The 19,537-nt window shown below is 36.1% G+C and overlaps 1 protein-coding gene across 1 annotated transcript in view; it reads right to left on the reverse strand.

Annotated features, from left to right (window-relative positions):
- The window catches only part of LOC138699561 (zwei Ig domain protein zig-8-like), an 853,254-nt gene that overhangs the window by 264,820 nt on the left and 568,897 nt on the right, over nt 1–19,537 (reverse strand). The window contains exon 3 of the mRNA XM_069825552.1: nt 16,031–16,241. Coding sequence (XP_069681653.1) covers nt 16,031–16,241 — 211 coding nt within the window. The remainder of the gene's footprint in view (nt 1–16,030; nt 16,242–19,537) is intronic.

The following is a 19,537-nucleotide window of genomic DNA, read 5'->3' on the forward strand; positions in this document are numbered from 1 at the left end:
TCCATAAAAAAGTTAAGTTGTTTTTCTTAAAATACAAAATTTTTGCGTAATCCCAGGTATAAGGCATGTAAATTTGTCAGGTGAAAAAATAAAAGTGAAATGAACTTGATATGGCCATGATGCATTTGATATGGCCATGGTGCATTTGATATGGCCATATCAGGAGCAGGTAAGCTTTCACGAAAATCGTTTGATTATGAACAACTCGTAAAAGATACGCCATCAACTACAACACCAATCAACAGAACATTAAAAACTGAATGGAGTACGATGGCTTTCATGAAACAAGTCTTTGAAAAACATGCATAAAACAAAGGAGACTTACCAGAGAAAAATAAGAAGAGGTCACATGAAAACCGCAAAACAGGCAACTGACGCCATATTGCTCAATCTGACTGGATGAAAAACGATCAAATGACATACCAGGATGCCCTTTCACTGGATGCTGCTGCAATTTAGCGGATTTTGTGGTCAACTAACTCACAATAGGGGGGTGGCCATATCAGGAACATGGCCATAACAGGAGCACCCATCTTATATGTATCCATAGTGATCTAATTAAAAAAAGAATATATGAACATTTTAATTTGTTAACTTAGTTATAGTTTTTGCGATTTTCCAACATTTCGTTATTTTGAACTTGTCCCCTTTTGCAAATCGACGACAGATATATTCTTATCTACGGGTAAATTATCGGTAACCGGCATACAGTACACTGTGGAGGAGTGACTTTATTATGTGAAGCATTAGCTACTGTTCGGCAAGTGATTAAACGTTTTTAGCCTAATTTGCAGTTGTTTTGTGATCTTCGTGGTTTGGAATTTTAACAACAGGTGTTCCAGCAAGATGGAGAAAATCTACATGTTGGGGAGGGTAACACACATTCTCATATATTCCCCTTTCCCTCACCTTCTTCTTCGTAATTTTCATATTATTTCCTCCTAATATTTTTCCCTTCCTTTTCCCATTCTTTCCCTCTTCAGCTGTCCCTCTACTTTCCTTCTAAACTTATTCTTTTCCTTTCTCTATTCTTTTCCTCCTCATTTTCTTCAGCTGTCACTCTTTCTCTTCCTAATCTTCTTATCTTTTCCATACTGTCTTCCTGTTCTTTCTCTTCTTTTCTCCTAATCTTCTCTTCATTTATTGCTCCTTAGTCTCTTTACTTTCACTTCATCTTTATTCACTTTCACCTCTTTTCTTTTCCCTTTTTTTTCTTTTCTCCTGTCATTATTTTCCCTCAATTCTTCTTCATTCGCCTCTCTTCTCCTCCCTTTCCTTTTCTATTACTCATCTTTTTCTTTTCACTCCATTTCCTTTTGTGTCCAGATTTCATGGCCATTCCTCGGAAGAAAGCCTAAATATCGTAAAAACTGTATGCAATAAATTCTAGGGCTTAGTGTGAAACTAACGAACTACAAAAATTCACATTTTTAGGTCTTTACACCAGTCGATAATATGATAATTCATTCTTCTACTTGGCCACAAAAGATATTAACTCAGTTCCGAACAGTCTTGTAGGTATCTAATACAATTCATAACTACAAAACATGATGGTATGGTTCATGTGAAATAGCCTAAGGCCTGTATTACACTGTCAAATTTCTGTGTCATATAAGTTGGATAAAATATATATGATAAAATCTTTTACAGGGTAATATGTATAGCATCTTTGCTCACATCTAGCTGTGACATAGTTCTGTGATAAAAGTTATGGTCATCATCATATCATTGATAAAAATCTGTGACTGAGAAGAAAGAAAATAGCGGACATTAAGTACACATGGTCCGTGAAAACCACAAAACTTTTAATATCACATTATGAGCTGCATGAAATGTTTCATCATCCATTATTAAATACTTAGTATATATAGCCTAGGATTTCACATCTTCACACCGAAGTTCTCTCAGTAGAGTTTGTTGGATTCCTTTTGTATCTTTTCTCTCTACCCCAATCTCTAACCCAAAATCGTCGGCTTATAGTGTAATCTACTAACAAAAAGGAAATTTTACAGGGGAAACAAAAAACTGAGTATAAATTAACTCTGAAACTACACCACCTCTACTTTGGATTTGGTCCTAAAATTTTAGAGTTAATTTATACTCAGTTTTTTGTTTCTCCTGAAAAATTTCCTTTTTGTTATTTAGCAGGTTTACACTCTAAGCCAGCCGTGGCGAAAATGTCATCGTGCGCCGAGCCACTGTGTAACCTGCAACGTGCATAGCACCTATGGAGGGAGGCGGACACCCGAAGGGGAAGTGAAGCAACTGTCTGACTTATTAACAGATTTCATTTTCCTTATGTCAAGTACTTAAATATAATTTTATACAGTATAAGGTTACAAACTAATGTTTAGTACGTGTAACGAAGAAAGAAATGAACAAGAAAACATAGGACACATTATCACAACCTATTAACTGTCTTCAGAATGTCTCTGCGACAGAGTTTCAAAATAAGGAATTATGTCACTTACTGCCAGTCGTAGTTGATCACGAAGGTATTTGTCTATCAGTCGTGATCTAAATTTGGTTTTTACTATTTTCATTGTTGAAAATAATTTTTCACAAATGTATGTTGTAGCGAACATGGCTTCAACAGAGCAAGCGAAAGAACGAAGCTTCGGATATTTATTGTTTCGCAAAGATTTGAAAAATTCAACATTTGTCAAGTCTTTACATCTAGCTTTCATTTAACTTCACATTGTAAATCTGTGAGTTTAAAATGAAGATCTAACGGCATTATTCGTACATCTGCTGAAAAAGGATCGACGTACAGAGATAATAATAATAATAATAATAATAATAATAATAATAATAATAATAATAATAATAATACTTCACCTTTTAATGTTTCATGAGTGACATGTAGTATAATGCTGTTTTATGTTATACAACCGTTTCCTCGTAACACTTGTGAACAAATCATACATTTAATATTCTCATGATATTGGCAGCAAAAAAATGCGTCCTCCCATCCTACTTGAAACTTTCGTTTTTGTAGAGGTACATTGGTTTCGAGAGAGACATTGGACGATACGCCACTCGCAGGTCAGAGACAAATAAGCAAATGGAACGGAGTTTGATTCAGTCAGTGAGAGAGTGGGGGTTGGAGAAGGCAGGAAGTAAGAGAAATGCACAGCTATCATTGCGAGTCCCAATGTGCTCGTGAGTCACATTTTCGCCACGGCTGCTCTAAGCCGAGGAAATAGGTTTTTTGTTTGATTTCTTCTTTAGTATTAATTCAATAACCATTACTGCATTTACAGTTACAACAATCATAGAACTATTGTGGACTCATTATTAGAACTGTGATGAAAGATATGATAAAAGCTTTGACATAGTGTAATATCTCAAAATCTTACATTTAATCATATTTATTTGATCAAAAATTTTATCATATTCTGTGACACAGAAATTTGATGGTGTAATATATGTCTAAGTATATTACCTGTTAAAATTTTGTTCTGAATAAAACACCGATTCTAATTACATTAGTTTCACATTAAGCTCTCGATTATTGTATGTATTTTTCTTACAGATGAATAATATACAGGGTTTGGAATTGAACGGGTTACATCAGCTGCTTGTCTATGCGAATGACGTGACTATGTTAGGAGAAAATCCACAAACGATTAGGGAAAACACGGAAATTTTACTTGAAGCAAGTAAAGCGATCGGTTTGGAAGTAAATCCCGAAAAGACAAAGTATATGATTATGTCTCGTGACTAAAATATTGTACGAAATGGAAATATAAAAATTGGAGATTTATCCTTCGAAGAGGTGGAAAAACTGAAATATCTTGGAGCAACAGTAACAAATATAGATGACAGTCGAGAGGAAATTAAACGCAGAATAAATATGGGAAATGCGTGTTTTTATTCGGTTGAGAAGCTTTTATCATCCAGTCTGCTGTCAAAAAATCTGAAAGTTAGAATTTATAAAACAATTGTTATTACCGGTTGTTCCGTATGGATTTGAAACTTGGACTCTCACTCTGAGAGAGGAACAGAGATTAAGAATGTTTGAGAATAAGGTTCTTAGGAAAATATTTGGGGCTAAGAGGGATGACGTTACAGGAGAATGGATAAAGTTACACAACGCAGAACTGCACGCATTGTATTTTTCACCTGACATAATCAGGAACATTAAAGCCAGACGTTTGAGATGGGCAGGGCATGAAGCACGTATGGGCGAATCCAGAAATGCATATAGAGTGTTAGTTGGGAGACCGGAGAGAAAAAGACCTTTGGGGAGGCCGAGATGTAGATGGGAGGATAATATTAAAATGGATTTGAGGGAGGTGGGATATGATGATAGAGAGTGGATTAATCTAGCACAGGATATGGACCGATGGCGGGCTTATGTGAGGGCGGCAATGAACCTTCGGGTTCCTTAAAAGCCATTTGTAAGTAAGTAAGTACAGATTAATAATATTCTATAGTCTGACCTCAGCCAGTAACTTTTATAGGCTACAATCCATTTTGAAATGCTAGCTAAATATTCAGGCCTATTCCTGGAAGATAAACACGATATAGTACAGACTCGTAATCATTTCAGGGCAGGGTATCACAGAAATGTATCGAAATTTCGTATGCTTTGCGTTATGTATCATGCATTACCTTGAATTAAACAAACGATGGCCAACAATGGAATCACAAACAGCATTCGGGGCAATATCGATTCGTCATAAAGCTCGGGAATGCCTATTTATACGCTGACCAACACTGTAATTCCATTTGGGCTTTTAACCGGAGCCCCCAGTTAAAAGTCGTTGGGTTAATTAAAATATATCTGGGGGACCGAGGCAAAGTAAATGTTTGTGCAACCGCCCCATTGCACAGGTGCGCAGTGAGGACAACGTTCCAGTACGAAATGTCCCGACATGGTGATTTGTTGCCAACAATCGTAGTACAGATTACAACAGCATCTGTCGTGTAAAGTTAAAAACACAAACATAACTTTTCACTTCGTGCTCGAGCGTAACAAGTCCTGTGAGATGGTCAACTTGTCATGCCCATGCTCAATTGTAATGGATGAAACACGAGCGAAGAACGCGTCAGATTTAAACATTAACTACAGAGAAATGAGACTTTCAGGCCGGTTACTGCTACTATTTCAGGACCTCGCGTTCGATCCCCGGTGTTAATTGAAGTGAAATATGCGACGGACGAGATTTGGGATGGGAATTTTTGCACGAATACCCCGTTCCCTCTCAAAATGAGTAATTCACCAAAGCTCCTCTTCCTCGGTGATTTAGTCGCGACTGAAACCGAGCTTCGTGAGTTCAAATCTGACCGAGGACATTAAGAATTCTTAGCATGGCTTCCTCTGAAAATGGTTTAGCTGTGACACTTGTGTCGTAGATTTATGGCACAAAAATAAGCCTTTCTAACACTTCTGGGAAAATTTAACGGCCATTTCTTCATCCATATAATTCAATTACTGGTTTAGGTACAGTTTAAGTCTTCAAAAAATCGATTTTTCAAAATACTTTTTGTTTAATGTATAAATTATTCCAGTATATTTTACTGAAAAAAAAGTCAATATCTGCAATATTTTTTTATTTATGATTTAAAAGGCAGGATGCTGCAACCTCAGTCTCTCCTGACAGTGGATAGTACCACGCCCACTCCAATACATTGTTATTTTTTTGTTTGGAAGCAATATTTCTCATACCAACTTATGAGCAAGAGTTTAGAAATTAAATTTCCCATACGGGTAGTCATCTTAGTAATGGTTGCTTGTTTGTAAACACCAGAAAACATTTATTTATTTATTTATTTATTTATTTATTTATTTATTTATTTATTTATTTATTTATTTATTTATTTATTTATTTATTTATTTATTTATTTATTTATTTATTTATTTAATACTTTACACTTGAGGTACTTTAGGCATTGCAGCCCGAAAGAGCAGAAGCTCGTGCTCGGGCGCAGTTCAGATCAGTTATACAAAATATATCACAAAATCAAGAGATTTATTGAGCACAATAACATTAATAAATGGTAAAATGCATACAGCATGTCTATATACAAATAGAAAATACAAAAGTACATGAATATTAGAGTATCAATTTTAACTCATTTACCTTAAACAATCAAACAATTAATCTGATTTGTTTCTTAAATCCATGTGTGTTAAGTATACTTAGATCAGGGAAGCTCTAATTAATGCATTATATATTCTGGGTCCAAAATTCAAGCTGTGTTTTAATCCAGAAGTTGTGTGTCATTTGGGAGTATTTAGAAAGAAACTGTAGTTTTGTCTCATATAGTATTCATGAGGATCAAATTTAAATTTAGCATGATTTTTAGTTTCAAGAAATTATATTGTAGCTTACATAAACAATGTTTAAGCAGTTCTACGTAAATAGGCCTATATGTAGCATAGTAAAACTACTGTATGCACCTGTCGACTTTTTCGGATTCCCTCCGTTTTACCCTCGCCATTCCACAAACACTCTCCACAATTCTCATTCCATTATCATCTCCTGTGTTTGTGTAACATCAAATCTGCGTTCGCCACAATAGATATTCCTCAGGTTTGTCCAATGATTGGTAAATGACAATAGTAGTGAGTTCTTGGAGACTCACAGATCTGTATAAAGAAGCACCGAACCCCCAAGGATCTGATAGGGTAGGATGATTCGTACATTATAGTTGATATATGATGTATACGCAAGATCACGAATACAGATAGGCTACGGTATACGAATTTAATGGCTGGAGATGAATGCTTAGTGTAGTGGATGGTGGGATCGGCTTAGTCGGGCAGCACAATCGACATGCAACTTAGTCCATCTCGGCTGCACAAAAAGCCTCTTAGAGCAGAAGTTCTGAGTTCTAAAACCCCGTGGTTACGGTATCACATACGGGCATCAGTGATGTGCGATGAAGACTGTCAGTCAGATTACTATTTTTTTAACAGCCACAACCGGTGCAAGACCCGGAAGTCGATGACAGTCTGGTGGCGAGATTTACAATTCTCTAATTCACCCTTGAAGTTATTGTTGACCTAACACATAACTTCACATTTTCATAAGTCAAGCAGCTATTGTAAAGGACGAGCCGCCACTGCTGGCAAAAGATGGGTAATTATTACAAAAACTATGCCAACAGCAAAAATTAAATTTCTAATATGTCAATTTTGCTCTAGGACTGATAAAAATACCTATATACCTATATATGTATACCTATGTATTTTAGCTTAAATCTGCTACACAGTTTATTTCAGTGTTTAATTAATAGTTCATAGTATTTTGTTGTTTAATTCGTAAATAACTCTTGTATTACATGTAGCTCTTATCTAAATCAAATTGTTGAAATCTTTGTAAGTTCATACATATGTATGTATACTTTTTGCTGGTTGAGTGGAAGAGAAGGCTTTACGGCCTTAACTCTGCCAGCTAAAATAAATCATTATTATTATTATTATTATTATTATTATTATTATTATTATTATTACTATTATTATTATATGAATAACTAACAGGAACAGAAATTTAAGTTATAATGTAATTTTAGTAGGTTATTTTACGACGCTTTATCAACATCTTAGTTTATTTAGCGTCTCAATGAGATGAAGGTGTTAGAGCCGATGAAATGAGTCCGGGGCCCAGCACCGAAAGTTACTCAGCATTTGCTCATATTGGGTTGAAGGAAAACCTCGGAAAAACCTCAACCAGTTAACTTGTCCCAACCGGAAATCGAAGCCGGGCCACTTGGTTTCGCGGCCAGACGCGCTAGCCATTACTCCACAGGTGTGGACCTATAAGATATGTAATGGCTGCTTTAGAGACGATAAAGAACCTAAGGAAAGATCGCAAACAGAAGCAAAATTGAACTTCAATATCTGTCAATGGCTGTTCTGGGAATTATAAAGATATTTCGGTATAGATTGGTAACTGCAGTAGAATTTCAATTGTTAAAATCTGTCAATGTCTATTCGAGAATTAATCGAATTCCTGAGTGAAGGTCGCTAACAGAGACAAAAGTTAAGTTTCGGTAATCTTGGATGGCTCTTTTAGGAATTATAAAAATTCCAAAATAAACGTCACTAAGAGGAGCAGAAATTAAATTTATACAGCTTTTCCAATACTGAAAATAAATGACAACACATGCCTCAGTATAGGACGCTAACAGAAGCATAAATTAAATATCTCGAACTTGTCTATGGCTGCTCTTGAAATAAAAAAATGCCTTACAAACATTGCATCAAGGAGTAAAAGTTAAATTTCTAACATCTGATAAGATATATCTAGGTAAAGGTCTCTAATAAGAACAAAAATTAAATATCTATATTTATAAAATTGATATTTTATGAATGATAAAATCTATCTAGATAGATAGCAAAAGAAATTAAATTTCTGAAATATTTCAATTGAGGTCTGTCAGCGGCTCTTTTAATAATGATAAGAATTCCTATATAAATGTCGCTGATAAAACGAAAATTACATTTTTAAGACCTGTCAGTGGCTGCTATATGATTGACAAAAATGCCTACATAATTGTCCCTAACTGGGCAGAAATTATATTTTAAACATCAATCAGTGACTAGTCTAGGGATTATAAAAATGCCTACATAACTGTCGCAAACAGAGCAGAATTTAATTTCTGAGATCTGTCAGTGGTTGCTCTAGGAATGACAAAAGTACCTACATGAATGTCGCTAATTTAGCAGAATTTAAATTTCTGAGATCTGTCAGTGGTTGTCTAGGAATGACAAATGTACCTACATAAATGTCGCTAATTCAGCAGAATTTAATTTCTGAGATCTGTCAGTGGTTGCTCTAGGAATGACAAAAGTACCTACATAAATGTCGCTAATTCAGCAGAATTTAAATTTCTGAGATCTGTCAGTGGTTGCTCTAGAAATTACAAAAGTACCTACATAAATGTCGCTAATTCAGCAGAATTTAAATTTCTGAGATCTGTCAGTGGCTGCTCTAGGAATGACAAAAGTACCTATATAAATGTCGCTAATTCAGCAGAATTTAAATTTCTGAGATCTGTCAGTGGCTGCTCTACGAATGACAAAAGTACCTACATAAATGTCGCTAACTCAGCAGAATTTAAATTTCTGAGATCTGTCAGTGGCTGCTCTAGGAATGACAAAAGTACCTACATAAATGACGCTAACTCAGCAGAATTTAAATTTCTGAGATCTGTCAGTGGCTGCTCTAGGATTAACAAAAGTATCTATACAAATGTCGCTAACTCAGCAGAATTTAAATTTCTGAGATCTGTCAGTGGCTGCTCTAAGAATGACAAAGGTACTTATATAAATGTCGCTAACTCAGCAGAATTCAAATTTCTGAGGTCTGTCAGTGGCTGCTCTAGTAATGATAAAAGTACCTATATAAATGTCGCTAAATCAGCAGGATTTAAATTTCTAAGATCTGTTAGTGGCAGCTCTAGGAATCAAAAAAGTACCAAATAAATGTCGCTAACACACCAAAATTTAAATTTTTGAGATCTGTCAGTGGCTGCTCTAGTAATGACAAAAGTACCTATATAAATGTCGCTAAATCAGCAGGATTCAAATTTCTGAGATCTGTTAGTGGCTGCTCTAGGAATAAAAAAAGTACCTACATAAAAGTCGCTAACACTGGAAATTTAAATTTCTGAGTTCTGTCAGTGGCTGCTCTAGGAATGACAAAAGTACCTATATAAATGTCGCTAATTCAGCAGAATTTAAATTTCTGAGATCTGTCAATGGCTGCTCTACGAATGACAAAAGTACCTACATAAATGTCGCTAACTCAGCAGAATTTAAATTTCTGAGATCTGTCAGTGGCTGCTCTAGGAATGACAAAAGTACCTACATAAATGACGCTAACTCAGCAGAATTTAAATTTCTGAGATCTGTCAGTGGCTGCTCTAGGATTAACAAAAGTATCTATACAAATGTCGCTAACTCAGCAGAATTTAAATTTCTGAGATCTGTCAGTGGCTGCTCTAAGAATGACAAAGGTACTTATATAAATGTCGCTAACTCAGCAGAATTCAAATTTCTGAGGTCTGTCAGTGGCTGCTCTAGTAATGATAAAAGTACCTATATAAATGTCGCTAAATCAGCAGGATTTAAATTTCTGAGATCTGTTAGTGGCAGCTCTAGGAATCAAAAAAGTACCAAATAAATGTCGCTAACACACCAAAATTTAAATTTTTGAGATCTGTCAGTGGCTGCTCTAGTAATGACAAAAGTACCTATATAAATGTCGCTAAATCAGCAGGATTCAAATTTCTGAGATCTGTTAGTGGCTGCTCTAGGAATAAAAAAAGTACCTACATAAAAGTCGCTAACACTGGAAATTTAAATTTCTGAGATCTGTCAGTGGCTCCTCCAGGAATGAAAAAAGTACCTACATAAAAGTCGCTAACACTGGAAATTTAAATTTCTGAGATCTGTTAGTGACTGTTCTAGGTATGATATCTAGCCCAGATAAATGTCGCTAACAAAGCAGAAATTGAATTTATAAGGTCTGTTGGTGGCTGCTCTAAGAATTATAAAAAATACTTACTTAAATGACGTCAACAGAGCAGAAAGTACATTTCAAAGATCTGTCGGTACCTGCTCCAGGAGCTTTTCGCTGTTGGGACAATCCTATAGTAAACAGTAGCACGTGCCTGAAAGTAGGCTTGATTGGCCGAAGCTTCGCTATAACGGTACTCAGTACGTAATCGCGGTTACATTGTTTCATGTTAAACTTTTCCCGTCAGTTGCCAAAATAGGCCTAACGTAACTACTGCGTATTCGTTCGCGTTACAATTACTTTCTAATTAATTGACTTAGTTTAAACATTTGTGTAAGGCTAATATCTTTTTAACCTCACACACTGAGGATATAGAAGCCATATTTCCACTTGCTTACGTGGACAAGCCCAAGATCAAGTTTCAAATTGATTTTTTTAACTTAAAATTTCAAATGCATCGGAAGATGCTATGACATGGTCAAGTAGAAATTTATATAATAATACAGAGCAGAACATATAATACAGAATAATACATCAGACTACAGAATATAACTACAACAATAGAAATAGAAATAAAATAACACAATCAATATAAAAAGAGGATACAATAATATTAACAGAATTTGAGGATCGGATGAGCAGCGCTCTTGTTCGGTCGCAGTTCAGATATATTATTAATATAAGAGGAATAAAGAAAATAAAAATAAAATAGGAACTAAAATTAAAATTACAGCTTCAAGAAATTATATAATATAATATAATATAATATAATATAATATAATATAATATAATATAATAAATTATTAATATAAGAGGAATATAGAAAATAAAATAAAATAGAAACTAAAAGTAAAATTACAGCTACAATGAAATTATATAATATAATATTAACATAGAGAAGAATAATATCGTACGTGAGTAAAGTAGGACAATTTATTAAAAATATATATATTCCGAAATTATAGAATATAAATACAATATAGGCTGATTAATTCATACACATAGGCTATACATTTATTTAATCAAATTGACACGTTTCTAATTTTCTTGTTATATGTTAGTGGATTACACGTTAGAAGTTCTGGGTGTAATTTAGCTAAAGAATTATAAACCGAGTTCCAAAATTAATGCTACCAGATATGAAAAATTTAGGTTCTAATAATGTTGAATTATTATTTCGTCTTGTGTCATGATTATGTGCCTGTAATATAAACTTCTTACGATTTTTATGATAAAATTTTAACAGATTAGGCTATATTTATAAATTTGTTCAATATTAAATATATTAAATTCTGAATAAATTAATTTAGTTCGATAATCAAAACGTCTTTTAAATTAATTACTCGTTTTTTGTAGTAAATTTAACGGACTAAAATTAATTTTTTTAGGCTACTTCCACCCCATATTGAATAATAGACTGAAAAATGGCCAAATAAACATTTCGTAGAACTACAATGGATAAGCAGCATCGAAGTGACGACAACTTGTACAAAAACAGACAGGTATTATCTGCTTTAATACATACATACATACATACATACATACATACATACATACATACATACATACATACATACATACATACATACATACATACCCATGTGTTCTGCCCATGAGCAGGTCTTTCACTGCAAACCCAGCATTCTCAACTCTTTCCTATTTCCTGCCTTCCTCTTAGTCTCCGCACATGATCCACTTATCTCAATGTCGTCTATCCTCTGATATCTTCTTCTGCCCGAACTCTTCTCCCGTTCACCATTCCTTCAAGTGCATTCTTCAGTAGGCAGTTTCTTCTCAGCCAGTGACCCAACCAATTCGTTTTTCTTTTTCTGATCAGTTTCAGCATCATACTTTCTTCACTCACTCTTTCCAATACAACTTCATTTCTTATAGTACATAATAAATATAAAAGCGCCATTTTTAAATATCGTTGTACATAAAGAGTCAAGTTATATGTTATATCGTACTTGGGGTGTAACTTTAATAGTGGCAACATTGCTGCAAAAGCGAAACGAGACGGAGTTTACTGTTGTCACTTCTACCACATGTTAGTCTACGTCTGCCCTTCTCCCTCCTAAAAGGACTCTTACGTCCACTCACAGCGCATGCGCTGTGGGGAGTTGAAGATAGTCTCCTGTTGGTTACAGTTCTAAGCGGTTGTGTTTCGCCATGTTTCGTCATCCTAACACATACCGTCCCGCAAAGACGGAATGTTAATGCACAGTATTTCCCAGGGGCGTCTTTTGGGATAGTGCCAGTGTGCCATGGCACCACCAATGAAAGAAACAGAAAATAATATCCTAGAAAGCAGTTGTAATAGCTTATTTCTACACATTTTATTCGTATTTCATTTGAACGAGCGCACGCACAGATCCGGACGCACTCTTGCAGCGTTTTTCCGAACGTTGGAGTCACTTCGGTGTGGCACTGCCTACGTCCATATAATACTGTACAAAAGGCTACTGATTCTAGCTTATATACGTTTCTTATGGCAGGCTTTGAGCCGAATTCAATTTGACTCAGTAGTTAATATTCCGCCCTCTAGAGCACAGTAATGCAGAAATTTCGCTAGATGGCAGGGTTGTTGGCGACGTTAGGCAGGAACCGTCAACCGCAGACTTGCACGAAAACACAAGTTAAAGTTCCGCGCCAAATGTTATTGTAATGTTGCCAAATTCAAAACTAATGCACATAACTTGGATTTGAATGTGTAAGGTATTATCCATTTAACTATAGAGTGATTTATATAGAACTGACACATTTCTTTCATGAATTGTTTCAAAACGAATTGTGCTAGCGACAACTTATTATACCTAAAATGTAGAGGAATTTTGGGAGATTATTTACCTCTATAGCAAATGTTGTCCGGCGTTGTCAAATCCGGAGATCTCGGTGGCCACATGTTCCTGGAAATTATCCGGTCGTCACATAACCGGATAAATGGAACCATGCTTCATCTGTGAACCATGTGATGGACAATATGGCAGGATTTTGCACAATGAACGTCTGAAACCAACGACAATAATTCAATCTTTTATCCTTATCTGTTTCCTGTAGCTGATGAACAACCGTAACCCTATATGGCTTTAGGCTCTCTGACACATTGAGTAGGTGTATGCTGTCTCCTGCGACAAACGTCTTAATGATTTTTTGGGAGACTGCTCCAGTCGTGCTCTTACGTCAACAACAACCGTGGGAAGCCTAGATGAACGATGCTTGCCCTTTTCACTCACCAGAGATCCAGTTGTTTCCAATTTGTTTACCAGTCCCAGTATTGTGTTTCTTTTGGGAGGATTGCGAACACCAAATTCTCTCTGGTATGCCTTTTGAGTAGCTGTAATTGGATTCGTAATCCAGTATTGCTTCACAAGGAAGAGTCGTTGATTTAATGTGTACTGCATTTTCACGTTGACACAAAATGTCGAAAACAGCTGCCAACAATAGGAATAAAACATAAACATCTGTGCATCTAGTGACTTATTGTCGTTGGTTTCAGACGTTCATTGTGCAAAATCCTGCCATATTGTCCATCACATGGTTCACAGATGAAGCATGGTTCTATTTATCCGGTTATGTGACGACCGAATAATTTCCAGGAACCTGTGGCCACCGAGATCTCCGGATTTGACAACGCCGGACAACATTTGCTATAGAGGTAAATAATCTCCCAAAATTCCTCTACATTTTATGTATAATAAGTTGTCGCTAGCACAATTCGTTTTGAAACAATTCATGAAAGAAATGTGTCAGTTCTATATAAATCACTCTGTATATTGAACGCAGAGATAGTCAGTCATGGTTCTTTTTAGAAAGATAAATATTTTTTCATATTATGTAAAACTGTTTGTTAATGTTGTGTAATATTTGCTTTATTTTCCGGCAACTAAATATCGCTACACTGTTGCTATAGTACAGTATTGATGTTTTTGTTAACGATACATGAGATCTGTGCAGGACATAAACATGTGTTATTCAGGCCGCTGCCTTGGATTCATCGGCCTGTTAAATAAAGTGCAAACGTGTTTGTTTATTTCTATAGCATTGTTTATCTCGTGTGTTTTTGCCAGTAATTTTACTAGTTATAAATGTTATTTGTATTTGACTAACAATACTGTGAAAGTTTTCCATTATCTGTATATTTCGTAAATTTCGTTATTAGTTTCGGAAATGTTATTGTAACTGTTACTAGATGCATTATTAACTGCACACCTGGTAAAGTAGCTGGTTTAATTAATGTGTTTTATTTAACATAATGCAAACGTGAACTGTGATTATCAATTTCACTAGGGTAATTTGTGTACAACCTATTTTTGGCACCACCACCAGAATGCCTCACCGGCCGCCACTGGTATTTCCGTCATTTTTTTTTCAAGCATAATCTGAGACCAGCGTTACGAAGAAAACTCCCACACGTTTTTCAGAACCCTCCCATCATTTTGTAGCATAACACAAGGGCGCATACGGCGCATCCTGTAGCTGATTTATATAACGTCGCTGGGGATGGGAATTGCTTTTCCATCCACCGCATTCACCGGACTTAAGCCCCTGCGATTATGACTTAATCCCAAAGATGAAGGAACCACTTCGTGACTTTCTATTCCGGACTGTTCCCGATATTACGGAACTATATTTTCCTGCGTTGTGTATGTTTCGACTAGAAGCCAATCTCGGGTACGACAGACTTGCTTGTATCTACACTAAGATTATTCTAACAACGCAAAGATTATATATATTATTTTAATGTACCGAAGTACACATGATATTTCCATGCAGATATTCTGCGTCATCATACGATGAAAGAGTAATGGAACGGAGAAAAATTATCTCCGGCGCTGAGATTTGAACCCGGGTTTTCAGCTCTACGTGCTGATGCTTTATCCACTAAGCCACACCGGATACCACACTGGCGTCGGACAGAATCGTCTCAGATTAAGTTTCAACTATTGGGTTCCCTCTAGTGGCCGCCCTCTGCACTACGTCATAGATGTCTATGAACGCAGGACAGAAGTCCACACATGTGCTGAGGTGCACTCGTATGAGTGACTAATTGGCCGGGATCCGAAGGAATAAGCGCCGTCTTATATCACGAAGTGATTTACTCATATCATATATATTATTTTAATGTACCGAAGTACATATGATATTTCCATACAGATATTCTGCGTCATCATACGATGATATGGAAATATCATATGTACTTCGGTACATTAAAATAATATATATGATATGCGTAAATCACTTCGTGATTCCGTCGGATCCTGGCCAACTAGTCACTCATAACGCGTGCACCTCAGCACATGTGTGGACTTCGGTCCTACGTTCATAGACATCTATGACGTAGTGCAGAGGGCGGCCACTAGAGGGAACCCAAGAGTTGGAACTTAATCTGAGACGATTCTGTCCGACGCCGGTGTGGTATCCGGTGTGGCTTAGTGGATAAAGCATCAGCACGTAGAGCTGAAAACCCGGGTTCAAATCCCAGCGCCGGAGAGAATTTTTCTCCGTTCCATTACTCTTTCATCGCAAAGATTATAGCTATTCAGCGTGGTACTCACCCACCACGGAGAGGTACATGGAGTGGCCGATGGGCGGCGTGGTGCTCACTTGGCACTCGTAGAAGCCGGAGTCCCTGCGCTGCGGGTAGCGGATCTGCAGCATCCAGTCCTCCGTCTGCGGCGAGTGGATGGACTGGAAGCGCTGGTCGCTGGTGTATGTGTAGCGCCCGACAGTGAGCAGGTGGATGTCCCGGTGCCGAACCCACGACACCTGCAACACCAAGCAGTCCCTACTATAAGCAAGGTAGTCTGACGACAAACATTAGATAACTTTTTACTTGTATTTTTAACGACGCTTTATCAACTACTATGTCATTTAGCGTCGATGGAATTGGTGATAGCGAGATGAGGCCGAGGATTCACCATATATTACCTGACATTCTCCTTACGGTTGAGGAAAGCCTCGGAAAAAATCCAACCAGGTAATCAACATAAGCGGGTATCAAACCGACGCCGAGCGCAACTTCGGATCAGGAGGCAAACACTCTACTGTCACAGCCACGCCGATGGAAACATTAGATAATAGGATAATAAAATAAATAGGATAAAGATGAAGAGAATGATGAGTTACATTAGGTAATATCACAGTCTAGTATATATACAGTCACGAAGCTTGAGTTCATGAGGGTACTAGGACAACAAAGCCATTAGAATTCTATGTCAGTCAAACTATCTTGAACACTGTCGACCTCTTTTCAAACAATCACAGATATTAACTGTCAAAAATTTATATATATACGACCTAGTCCTTTACACTCGACAAAATATAGACAATTACTCATTAATAGCCAATATACATGATCAAGAAATAAGAAATAGTGAACAAATTAATATTCCATACTGTACATTACATAAAACTAGTACAAATTTTTCTGTCATGGGGATGAAATTATATAATAAGCTTCCCAGTCAATATTATAAGTTACCAACCAATAGTTTCAAAGCTAGATTTTATAAATGGCTTTTAATTAATCCTTTCTACTCTGTAGATTAGTTTCTTAACATAAATTCATACGAAATTGATTTTTAATAAATAAATTTATTTAGATTAGTTACAATTATTACATAAGAGTGTCATTAATTTTAGAGTTTAAAAATGTTTTGTGTTTTCATTCTAATTATGTTTTCAATTATATGTGTATTTTCAAATGTATGTTTTTTTCGTGACGAAGCCTATCACTGTATGTTTAATGGCTTAATAAATTGAATTGAATATACTGTGCAGGTACTATTTCTCATTGTCTGTAATGAGGCGATAGTAGCGATCCTAGTGGTTAGCAAATATCTATGGATGCATATTTACTACGAATCGAGCTTCGTGACTGTATATACTAGACTGTGGTAATACTGTAAAGGTCTATTCACAATGAAAATTAAACATAACCGTAACATAAACACAGAAGTTTGCGACCAGGTTACCTAATGGGATCATTCACAATGATTCACATAAACATTGACATTAACATTACCGTTCGACGTTAACATGAAAGTTTGCCAACTCCAAACTTTCATGCTTATGCTTATGTGATTTGCAAACAGTACACAATCGTGGAGCGCTGATGTATACAACAGAATATGAGGAAATGGCGTCGTTGTTATGTTACCATGGTTACCAAGTATCTTAGCGGTTATGTTTATGTTCCCATCGTGAATGTTCTTGATTTTACCGTAACGTTTACATTTTTAAGTTAACTCTTACGTTATGTTTAATTTTCATTGTGAATGAGCCTTAACTATTCGTCATCATAATGTTCTGTTATCCCTCATAGGACATAAGGAATCAAGAAAGCATTGCCACTGATACTGTTTCCGGCTATACACTTCACTTCATTCCAGGAGTTCCCATTCCATTGCCTCATTTTGGACAAATGTTTATCTAGACCTTCCTCTCTTCCTTTTCTCCTGAATGTTTCAATCGGGGCTTCTCTCTAGATGGATTCATTTCCCTTCCTCAACGTGTGTAGGTCCACTTTCAATTTCGTAGCTTCATCGGTATGGACAACCCTGTTTATTCTGTCTTTTCTCATAGTTCTTAATTTGAAACGACTTCTGACCAGTGGATGTCACAATGTTTCTTAGACAGCAGTTAACCAAGGTCTGTAGCTTGAAAGTTGTTATCTTTCACGTTAACAACAACACTGATTTACCACTGCTTTACAAGATGCGCAGTTTATTCGTGGAAGATATCTTATTGCTCTTTCACAATGTACGGGTACCTAATTATTACAGTACACGATAAATCACAACGTTCCTTTGGTTGTATCTATCTTCGTCTGCAGTTGAAAAAGAGATGAGTCGAGCAACCTAATAACTGAATTCATTGCTAATGGCTAAATTCACAGGGTGATCGATGACTAACAAGATGAAAGATACAGTATAGACTATGTCAAGGAACAAAAATATTGAGGTTCCAAGATGACAATAAATTACACGGAAACATCTTCTAAAGGATAAAATAAAACAGGAAAGATGTGTAAAGACGATAAGAGAACGTAACGGTAGTAAAAACGTATGTATGTCAACTTTGAAAAGGAATAGAATAAAAGACAGGAAGTTAAAAAAGAATACTTAGAAACTTGGATTTGGGTCATGATATGCGCGGCAGTAGAATATATAGTTTTCGGACGACAAGAAGCTATAACTTTTCTTTCACAATTATCTTTGTGACTATTCAACTTTGGATGTAAATCTGTTGGATCAAAGTGGCGTTGAATTATTCAAAGAATGCGCCACGTGATTTATATACGTTAAGTCTGAAGCACTTTATATTGGATCCAAGTCTCGTAGGTTCGAACCCGGCGGAGAGCGATGGATTTTTATACAGAGCCTTCGTATTATGCGGAAACTTCTTAACACGGTCAGCCCGGCTGGTTCACAATAAACCGGAAACGAGAATCGGAACGAAAACGGTAAAATTGTTAAAATGTGTACATTTAAATGTGAGCATTCACAATTAACGAAAAGCTTGCCGGAGCCCAGCATCGGGAACGGAGAGTTGGCCAAGTTTCAACTTTGGCGTTCACGTTTCCGATCACAGCCCACTAGATTCATTCTATTGCCATCTAAAAGCTATTTTGTCGTCGTATATTTTGTAGCAAGAAGACCGTGACATGCCTATGCATTATTTTGTTCTGTGCTGTGCATCATGGAGCAAGTTTTATTTGATGAGATTCTAATATTGAGTGTTGAGGAAAATCCTCACGTTTACGATAAGCGGCACGCCTCGTATAAATGTGAGAAAATGAAGGAAAATACGTGGCTTTCAATAGCTGCATCTTTGAACGCCGATCGTAAGTGAATCATATTTTATTACTGTATTGGTTGTATTACACACTACATATTCATGCTTCAATTCAATAACTACTGTTGTGTTCATTTTTGTTCTATTACAAATGTTTCTTCTCTAATTATTTTACGTTATGGTAGACTTAAAATAGGTTGTGATAATAAAGATACATAGGCATATTTATAGTACCGTACTTAATGAAATGTTTCAGTTGAAATTTC

The sequence above is a fragment of the Periplaneta americana genome, chromosome 5, assembly GCF_040183065.1.
Source record: "Periplaneta americana isolate PAMFEO1 chromosome 5, P.americana_PAMFEO1_priV1, whole genome shotgun sequence".
Lineage (NCBI taxonomy): Eukaryota > Metazoa > Arthropoda > Insecta > Blattodea > Blattidae > Periplaneta > Periplaneta americana.